Raw genomic sequence first — 10,595 nt, forward strand, 5'->3', positions numbered from 1 at the left:
AGGAACCGACCCCAACTTGACATTGCAATTGTGCAGGTTGGTCAATTGCAGCTTAATTTTCACGTCGGGTCGTAAAATGAGTAACTCTTACTGATATGTCTGTATTTTAATTGTTTTTGAATATTTGTAATAAAAAAATAAATTTTAATAGAATTTGACATTATAAATTTTATGATTTTAATTTTTGTTTATTATCTTATTATTTAAATGGAGATTATTGCAGTGATAATTGTAGTGATATTTTGAATTTCAATAGACTTTAATATTGTAAATTTTATTTTATGTTTAGTATCTCTATTTTAAATGTAAATAATTATTTTTAATAACTTGTATTATTAGATTTAACTTTATAATAATACCTTACTAAATCTTGGAAAAATTAAAGTTTGTCTTTTTTTATAATAAAAAATAAAAAATTAGTGTTTTATTTTTAACTTGGGATGCTATTCTTCTTCAAAGCTTTAGAGAGGAAATCCGTCCTTAATTATTTTGGTATATTTCGATAATTTTGGAAATGATATTAAGTTTTGGGTACAACATTTGTCCTTAATTATAAGGACTAATCAAGGACGATTTTCAATGATAGATCCTGTAACTTTTTAGACACATGGTTTTAAAGGATGCATGTTGGGGACGAGTTAAGTTGTCTCTAAAGCTTTTGGAGACGATTTTCAAGCTTTTAGGGACATTTTTAATCATCCTTGAAGCTTCTAAATTTTGTGGTGTTCAACATGTAAGTTTTCTATTCTAATTTTCAGCTAATTTGATTTAATATTTTCGACCTTATAACTGAATTTTTTGACGCCACTAAAAATCGGATCATTATAATTTTTCCTTCTTTTAAGAAATTTTATCCTTAAAATTCACCTAGAAAGATGTGAGGATATTGCGACTTATCGTTTCTTCAAGTTCCAAGTGGCTTCTTCAATTTTGTGACTTCTCCAAAGAACTTTTGCTAAAGGCATCCATTTTTTTCAGGTTTCCAAATGGCTTCTTCGAAAGTGAGTATCTAAGGATAATTAATCACAACATTAATATTTTTCTTTAGTTTGATATAAATGTAACTAGTAGAATAACAAATTTAGACCTCAAAATTTATACATTCTTTCTATTTTATATATGTTTTAAGCTAAATTTTTTTATATATATTCTTTTGAATTTTTTAGATTTTTATATATTTTTTAAAATTAGAATTAAATTAACAAAATATATAAACAATACGAGCTTAATTTAATATTATATCAATTAAATTTATATACAATTAAAGGAAAATATTAATTATCATAATTAACTGTCTTTAATTACTTACTTTTAAAATTAATTAAAATTAAAAACTAAGTCCATGTTTTTACTAAAATAACTCATTTCCATAAATGATGAAATCCCAAAATATGTACTTGGAGAGATTTGATATATACAGTGATAATTTAGTTGTTTTAATGCTGAAGTTGTCAAATGAAGACAAAAAGAGCGAAGATACGAGTTATGAAATCATGTCCTTCGGCAACTCATCAGTATCAAATTGTGAACTAAATTTTAGGTGCATTAATTAAAGATTAATAAGTTCGGCAACTGCATTGGTGGCTCATTAATATGCAATGCTAGCATGGAAAATACCGTTCACTATTAATAATGCCAATTGCCAATTTGCCCACACCAATCATATCCCTCCTTTTCTTCTTTCTTAAAAGATATCACATCAATACAGACATAATGATTAGTTTCTTTCATATTTTAATTAAAAATATATTAAATTATTTTATAACTTTTACATTTTTCTCAAATTACGCTACATAATATTTATAAATTAATTTAAATATTTTTCAATTACCCCGTCTAGTTAATTATGTAAGTTTTTTCCTGACATTTTGTATCTAAATTGAATTAATATTATTAGAAATCTATTCATGCGTATATTTATGTTGAATTTATGAATTTAAAATATAAATATTTTTTAAAAAATAACATACAATAAATAATAAAATGTATGATTTGAAACTAATTAATTATAATAACACATGAAATATTTATGATATTAAAATAAAAAATAGATTAATTTTGAGTAAAACGAAATTTAAACGCATAAATAATACTAAATTCATTACAAGTATTTATCATAATTTTGTCATCAATTGTGAGTTAATATCCGGTTGACTTGTGACACTAACTCAATTAATAATATTATTAATATATACAACTCATGGAGATAATAAATTGTGCATATTAAAATAAAAATACATTAAAATAAAGCTTTGACTGGATAGTAAATTTAAAGTTTTACTAATCTAATTACATTAAAATAGGCATATTTTATTAGTTTTTGTTAAAATGAAAAAACTAAAATGTCGTCAAATAGTATAACTTATTTTAATTACAAAATAACATTTCAATAATTTTTCTAACCGAATTGGTGACTTGATTGAAAGTGAAACTAACTCCGTAAAACATTTAATAAATAGTATAAATAATAGTACAAAATTAAAATATTTAAAATGTAATTAATTACATATTTTTTTGCTATTTAAATATTTTATTTTATTTTTCAAGGATAACACCAAATTAATTTAATATAAAAAGTTGTGATGTGTCAAGATAAAAAAAAATAACACACCCTCAATCCACTAATGGGTTAATGAGTTTTTTAATGATAATGACTAATTTGAACAATTATCTTAATTAGAGTGACTAATTTGACAAAAGAAATAGAGTGACCAAAATAGGAACAACGCTATTTTTATAGTGACCTGTGGTGCAGTTTATCCTTTTAGGGCCAGTTCTTCATTGCTTTTGAAAAGTGCTGTGGAAAAGTACTTTTAAGAAGTACTTTTGAGAAGTGCTTTAGAAAAATTTAAGTGTTTGATATTGCTGTCAAAAAGTGCTTTTGAAAAGTAAAATGTCCATTTTAGACATGATATTATAAAGTAACAAATATGTATTTAAATAATGTTCAAATTAGTTAATATTATGATATTTTAGTAAAAATATAAAAAAACAATTTATTATAACTTATTGTTAATATTTTAATATATAATATTAATTTTAAATATTTCTAAGTAATTAATATTAATTATTTATTAAATTTAATTAGAATATATAAACTATATTTAAATATTTAAATATAATAATTAAATATTTGTAATTAGATATTGGCACAATTGTATTATTTTAAAAAATATTTTTTATTTTTAATTAATGCTTTTAACACATTTGTAAAACTTATATTAAATAACCAAGAAAGAGAACACAAAATAATAGCATCAAACACATTTTAAGTCAAAAAGTAAGGTTAAAAAGGTAAAATAATAGCTAAAAATGCTTTTTGGCTGAAAAAGCTAAAATTTACTGCTTTTTCATATCTAAAAAAGCTCATCCCAAAAGTTAAAAAAGTTGTCCCAATGATTTGTATTCTTCATTGCTTTTAAGAGAAAAACATTTTTTTTAGCAAAAGTTCATCCCAAAAGCAATGGAGAATACACCCTTAATAGTTTATATATGCAATGATAAAATGATAATTTCATATAGTAAAGTGTGACAGAACGGAGTAAGCAATTACTATAATCACTCCATACCTACTGTTCAAAAGAAAAAATTCACTCACCTTACCATGCATCAACTTTTCAAAAAATCTATTTCATTCGGAATGGATTGGTTCAAAATCCATCGGGTGATTCGGGTTTTGCCATCCCTACTCACCATCAATATTTGCCCAACATAAACAAGTGGATAATAAAGTAAATAGTATTTTGTTATATCTAGTTATGATAAACATGAACGCTACGTTTGATTAGAGTATTGTTTTTTATCATGTTTTAGTATATGAGTTAGTAATAAATTAATTTTAATTGATAAATTTTAGCCCCTCACATGACTTGTTCTGATCAAAAATAGAGAAATTTTTTTCGAGTTTTATTTTTTTACTAAAGTTTTTACTCATATTTTTAATTTCAAGTTTAAATTTGTATTAACTATTCTTTATTTATATATAAATATTATAATACATATATAATAAGTATTTTTTTTCTTTGTATGATTTTTTATACAATATTTAAAAACTAATCATAATCCTACCCAAACTCTTAAATGAAGTACAGTATGCATAAATATACTTAAACGGACAACCTTCTATGAATGCCCACCAAGTTAATATTTAATGGACTCTTATACTATTACAGGAGTAACCAAACCACTCACAATAACACTGATATAGAACGCTATCAAATAGATGTCTGAGACCATAATTAAATACCCAGTACACATAAGCATTTTGTTTGAACATCTCATTTAAGATATAAGTAAATATTAATGTTTTATGATTTCGATTTCCTTTTTACCTAGTATCACCCCTTGGCTTGATCCTTGCTTTTAAGGTATTGCTCATCACCACAGTAAACTCGAATTTCCCACTGAAATCAATGTGAGAATTAGGAGGATAAGCAGTCCATTCAAATTCCTGAACCATTCTTGCTAACATTAGGTGAATATGAACAGTGGCCATTGTTAATCCAGGACAAATCCTCCTCCCAGCACCAAATGGTATCATTTTCACCATTGTTACACCTGTTATATCTATATCTTCTTTCCCTAAATAGAATCTATCAGGATCGAACTTTTCTGGGTTTGACCAGATTTTGGGATCTTCACTAATCCCAGGCAAGAAAACCTCGAGATTTGCATTAATGGGGATATTGAATCCACCCAAAGTTGTTGCCTCAGTCGCTGCATGAGTTAGTAAAAAGTAGGTTGGTGGGTGCTTACGTAACACTTCTTTCACTATTGCTTGTAAATACTTCATGTTTTCAACATCTTTCTCCTCTACTGTTCGATCACCAACTGTACTTTTGATTTCATCAAACAATTTAGATTGAATATTTGGATTGTGAATCAGCTGAGCAATACCCCATTCAAGTACAGTCGCGGTGGTATCAGTTCCGCCATTGATGAACTCGGAGCAAAGTGAGATCAGCTCTGAGTTGGATGGTGCTGAGTTTCTTCCTTCAACTTTGAGATAAAAAAGGGTGTCGAGATACGAAAACCGCATCGCGGAGTTATTTGATCCTGGATTCCTAAGAGCTACTCGACGTTGTTGGATGAACGGAGTGATATTTTCGACTTGCTGTTTACGAACTTGGAGTGCTCGCTTGCGTTGCTTGCCAAAAAAGGGTCTTAAAATGGGAAGAAAATCATCGATTCTTGGATCTAATGTAATCAGAACATTTTTCGTTATTAGATCCATTTTCTCAATAGTTTCTTCATCCATTTCAATCCCAAAACACATCATTAAGAGTATACAAAACACAGCGAAACGAGCATTTTTCAACACCGAAACAACGCCGCCATTGGCCTTAGCTTCGGCTCGAAGACGATCTATGAGTTTATCCATAGCTTGACTTCTAATACTGTGAAACTCTTTAATCCTACTTGAGCTTAGCATATTTTGAACCAAGTTTCGTCTTAGAGACCGCCACTCAAGGCCGTAAACGGCGCTATTTACGGTGAACTTGTTGCAACTAAAGATGTTTCGAGTGGGATTTTCTCGGGGTCTGCTGGCGAAGATAGCACCCTTTTCGATGAAAGCTTCATGGCAAAGCATGGCGTCGCTAAGTATAATTATCGTTCGAGTCCCCATCCTGAGAGTGAAAATGGGCCCATATTTACGGCGAAGATCGTCGACGTATTGAAAGAAAGGCTTGCCGGAGCGAGCAACCTGGAAAAGATTACCAACAATAGGCCAACCAGTAGGTCCCGGGGGGAGCTTGAGATGTTTGGATTGAGATTTACGATAAAGAAAGGGAACCAGGCATGAAAGAAAGAAAACAGCAAATGCGAAGAAGAGATGGGCATAAGAAGGCAATGAATTGCAAGTAAAATAGCCAAAGAAAGTAGCCATTGTTGATTAGTGAGGGATGATATTTAGGGTTAAGGGCGTATTAAAATGAGAAGAGCATGAAATTGCAGGTGGGTTCAATTAAAGCTGCCTAAAAGATGAAAACAACATTGATATCCCACTTATTAGAAAGATATCACATCAACACATTGAATCCTACATATTAATTAGTTTCTTTTCCCTATGATAATTTTAAGTATTAATTAAAAGATATTAAATTATTTTATAATTTTACAATTTTTTCAAGTTACGGTTCTTAATAATTTATAAATTAAATATGTTTCAATTACCTCGTCTAATTAATTATGTAAGTTTTTTCTGATATTTTTATCTAAAGTGTATTAATATTACTAAAAATCTTTTCACATTTAGGTAGGAATCACGAATTTAGAACAAAAATATTTGTTTAAAAAAACATATAATAAATAATAAAATGTATGGTTTGAAATTAATTAATCACAATAACACATGAAATATGTACGATATTAAAATAAAAATTTAGACTACATTATGCGTAAAACAAATTTTTTTGGTGAAAAAAATAAAATAAATTTCATCAAATGCATAAAAGCACCATTTTCTTCCTTTTTTTGTAGCAATTCTAATATTTCCTTAGGAGCCTCATTGAAGACTTGTAGACTCGATTTCCAATTCAGGCTAAGTTTAGCAAGTCGATCTGCAACCAAGTTATAATCTCTGTGTATGTAAATGATCCTCCACTGCCTTTCAAACTTCATAATACGTTGGGTCCTTCTAAGCATAGTGATCCTTAGATCCTCCAATCCCAAATCAGTCAGGGTTTGAACTACTTCAAGATTATCAGTCTAAAAAATGGCCCGTCTATACCCTTTATTTAGAAGAATAAGGATCCCATCTAGGATACCTCATACTTAGGCCTCAAACGGGGAACAAACACCCAAGTAGCGATTAAAACCCATAATCCAATTTCAAATCCTTATCTCGAACCATGCCTCCGGCCGTAGCATAACCAGTATCTCTAGCCACAACACTATTTGTAGATAGATGCACCCACTTATCATCAGAAATAATAACTGAATTCGAATTGGGAGTATTGATTTTGCATCCACTAAGATGTGTTTTGAATTGGCGAGCCCAACTTAAAGAGACTTTTACCACTTTGATTGTCAACCAGGAAATATTCTAAAAAATAAAGAGATTTCTATTCTTCTAAAGATGCCAAGCGATTAAAACAAAAAGGCACGACCATGTGACCCTACTATTCTGCAATCTCAAATGACAACAATGGTTAAAAGAAAGCCAATCCTGGAAAGAGTCGAAAAAAAACCTTTGTTTTAGATGATTTGGAAGCACATGCATCCACACATCCTTCGCTACCCAACAATCCTAAAGTACATGGACCATATCCTCAAAATCATGTCCACACAGAGTGCAAAAGTTGCAATGACCGATCCCTCGTCTATTACGTTCTTAATTAGTAAGAAGTTTTTGCTTAAAAGCGAGCCATAGAGAAAATCTCACTCTCTGTGGTCTTTGACATTTCCAAATAATCTCTCAATACTCCTTTCTAAAACTCCAAGTGTTCTCTTTTAGAGTCTAGAAAGCATTACGAACTGAAAATGCTCCTGAGGCTGAACGAGCCCAAATCACCTTGTCCAAACCAGAACCATGATGAAGAGGGGGGATACTATAATCTTATTAATGACATCTTTAGGTAGCCATGTAACATCTTGATTTTGGGCCTAGTCGGAACAGTGGTTTCGAGACCACTAATCCGAGGTCGAAGAAAGTATTTTATTATTATTTTAAGATTATAACATGCTTATATTAGTTCAAGAAAATTTTGGTAAAGTAATTTTAGCGTTTATGAGCTTAATTACGAAAAAGGACTAAAATCGCATAAAGTGCAAAAGTCCTATTTTGATAGCTAAGGGTGTCAAATAGCTAGAGAACCTAAATTGGAGGTCTTTAAAGGGCAATTAGACCCTTTAGAATAGCATGGCCGGCTATAGGAGACAAAGGTGGTCAAAAGTAAAAAATTTGGTGAAATTAGGTGTTGAAATTGAATAAAATAAAATAAATAGTAAAAGTTTTCATTTTTTCATCTCTCTCTTTCTTCTCCACTGATTTTCTCCAAGAAAGTGGCCATGGAAGCTTGAAAATTTTTCAGCAACTAAAAGCCTTGGCAAGTAAGTGATTTGAGGGTTTTTCTTGAATATTTTTGTACTTTTAAGGTCCTTGTAACATGAGCTTTCTAACAAGGGGACTATTTTGAAAAATGGTTGGAAGTTTAGGGTTTTGCCATGATAGTAGACATGCTATTTTCTAAAATTTTATGGAAGAAAATGAACCATGGTTGTGTAATAAACAACTTTTGTGAAGAGATTTATCATGAAACCCCTAAAAATGACCATTTTGCATAAGTTGTAAAATAGGTGATAAAGGTGTGAATTATTGAGAATTTTGGACTGCTTCTAGTTTAAAAAGTAATTGAATAGGCTTAAGATACGAAGAAAATCGATAAAAATCAATTTTTGGACCTAAGGGTAAAATGGTCATTTTGCAAAAGTCTAGGAGCAAAATGTTCATTTTGCAAAAGTCTAGGGGCAAAATGGTCATTTTTCCCAATTTTAAGTTTTTGAGTATCTAAATTAATAAAATGATTAAATTCGTAAATTTTTATCATTCTAGATCAAGAATTACAAAATCCGGGCCTAGACCAGGGAAAAACGAAGCAAGTGGACTAAGCCGAATTAGCCGTCTACATTTTGCAATCTGAGGTAAGTTGTATGTAAATAATACAACTACATTGTTATTACATGTGCTTGAATTGAGATAGCATGAATTTTGAACCTTAGGAAATAAATAAGATATTCAGGCCATGACATTCGGTATGTTTGTGTGCTAGTGTAAGACATGTCTGGGACATGCATCCGCCACATTATGAGAGCCAGTGTAAGACCATGTCTGGGACATGGCATCGGCATTATACCCTATGTTTGAGGCATAGTGAATATCCAATAGTGTTGCAAATGGTTCAACGGTGAGAATTACAGTTTAAGTTAAACGAGAAAAGTATAACCATGTTGTGAGTGATACAGGTACCTAAATGAAATGCATAAGATGTGAGCTTAGTATATGCTATGTGAATTGTGTTGGATAGTGACGAGTAAGTTGTGCTTATGCCTATTTTAGTGTAAAAAGCATGATGATGAATAGTAAAGATGTAGTTATATTTATTTTCATGCAACTTACTAAGCTTCATGCTTACCCTATTTCTTATAGTGCCGCCATAATAGTTCGAGGCTCATCTCTACGTCAGAGAAACCAGTCACACTATCAACCGAAGCACTTGGTATAGTTAAATCTATTATTTTGATTATAGCATGTATAGGACCCTAACTTTTGAGTTTTGTGTCATTTTTAATTGGCCAAATGTGTTGGCTTACTTTAGCTTTTGATTCATTTTGTATAAGGCCATGGAAAGATGGCTAATATTGAAAGTTATTATGTGAATGTAAGTTAATTTTTCATGAATGTGAAATTGTTGGCATGGTTGAATATATGTAATGTATATAGGTCTTGATTATGGTTGTTGTTATGTTGTGTTTCAGGGTGGCAAAAGGGCTTGGTAGATAGCCCTATATTGTTCACATGGGTAGACACACGGGCATGTGTCTAGGCCGTATGTGACACACGGTCAACCACACGGTCGTGAAGTTCGGCCGTGTGTCCCCTCCACGTAAAATTTACAAGTGAGTATGCATGGTACTAAACACACGGGTAGAGACACGACCGTGTGTCTCAGCCGTGTGAAAGACACGGCCTAGCACATGGGCGTGTGCCTTGGCCATGTGACCCTTAAGAATTGCTGATGTCAAAAACAAAATGTCTAGGTTTTTGCATGTAACATCCCTAATCTGACCCTAGTCGAGAAGTGGTTTCGGGACCACTAAACCAAGCCGCAAAAATAATTAAATTTTAAATTTCATGTCTATTATATGTGAAATTACATGTGTGAAATTTTGGTGTATTGATTTTTGTCATTTAGATGTGAATTTTATTAAAGGGGCTTATATGTGAAACATTGAAAATGTATGAGGTTAATTAAAAGGGCCAAATATTTGCATGATTTAAAAAATGGGATTTGCATGTCAAATGCACCATTTTAATTTTAGTGGCCGACCATGATTGCACTTAATTTATGTGTATATGTATTTTATATTAAGTAAAATGATTATAATAAAAGATAGTGAGTGATAAGAACATAGGGGAGACTTCATTGTTTTTGGGTTCTAGCCGAAACTAAAGAAAGAAAAAGGGGAAAGTGTTTTGGGAATGTTTCCCAATTCGTGTCATATACATGGGCTCTAGTGCATGATGCGGATTTAGAAGATGTTTCCCAATTCGTGTCATATACATGGGGACTACCATCAACCGCCTACCAAACAACAATGATTTCCCTATCTCACAGTACCATTGTAGGTACTGTAACGAGGGCTGGAGATCCAAACCATGATCCATCTAAGGTGCCCTCCCAAACCGGTTGTTCTACATCGTAACATATTCTTCATGCTTATCTCCCCAATCAAGCCCATGCTTCCCCCTCCTAGTCGTCCCATGGATATCCCCCAATCGTACTGGCGGACTCGGGATATATTGTATGCAACCAAACTGCCGAAGTACTCGATCGCCATGATACCACTCCACTATCTGAAAATTGATAACAGGT

At 31.2% G+C, this 10,595-nt stretch overlaps 1 protein-coding gene across 1 annotated transcript; it reads right to left on the reverse strand.

Annotated features, from left to right (window-relative positions):
* Nucleotides 1-4,076: 4,076 nt before the first annotated feature.
* Nucleotides 4,077-5,964, reverse strand: LOC107925484 (cytochrome P450 77A3). The gene has a single exon (XM_016856202.2). The coding sequence runs from the start codon at nt 5,885-5,887 to the stop codon at nt 4,328-4,330; it is 1,560 nt and encodes a 519-aa protein (XP_016711691.2). The 5' UTR covers nt 5,888-5,964; the 3' UTR covers nt 4,077-4,327.
* Between the last annotated feature and the right edge of the window lie 4,631 nt (nt 5,965-10,595).

The sequence above is a fragment of the Gossypium hirsutum genome, chromosome A12 (genome assembly GCF_007990345.1).
Source record: "Gossypium hirsutum isolate 1008001.06 chromosome A12, Gossypium_hirsutum_v2.1, whole genome shotgun sequence".
Lineage (NCBI taxonomy): Eukaryota > Viridiplantae > Streptophyta > Magnoliopsida > Malvales > Malvaceae > Gossypium > Gossypium hirsutum.

Bases quoted from the DNA above. Each gene is read 5' to 3' on its own strand.
- LOC107925484 (XM_016856202.2), bottom strand. From the start codon at position 5,887: ATGGCTACTTTCTTTGGCTATTTTACTTGCAATTCATTGCCTTCTTAT.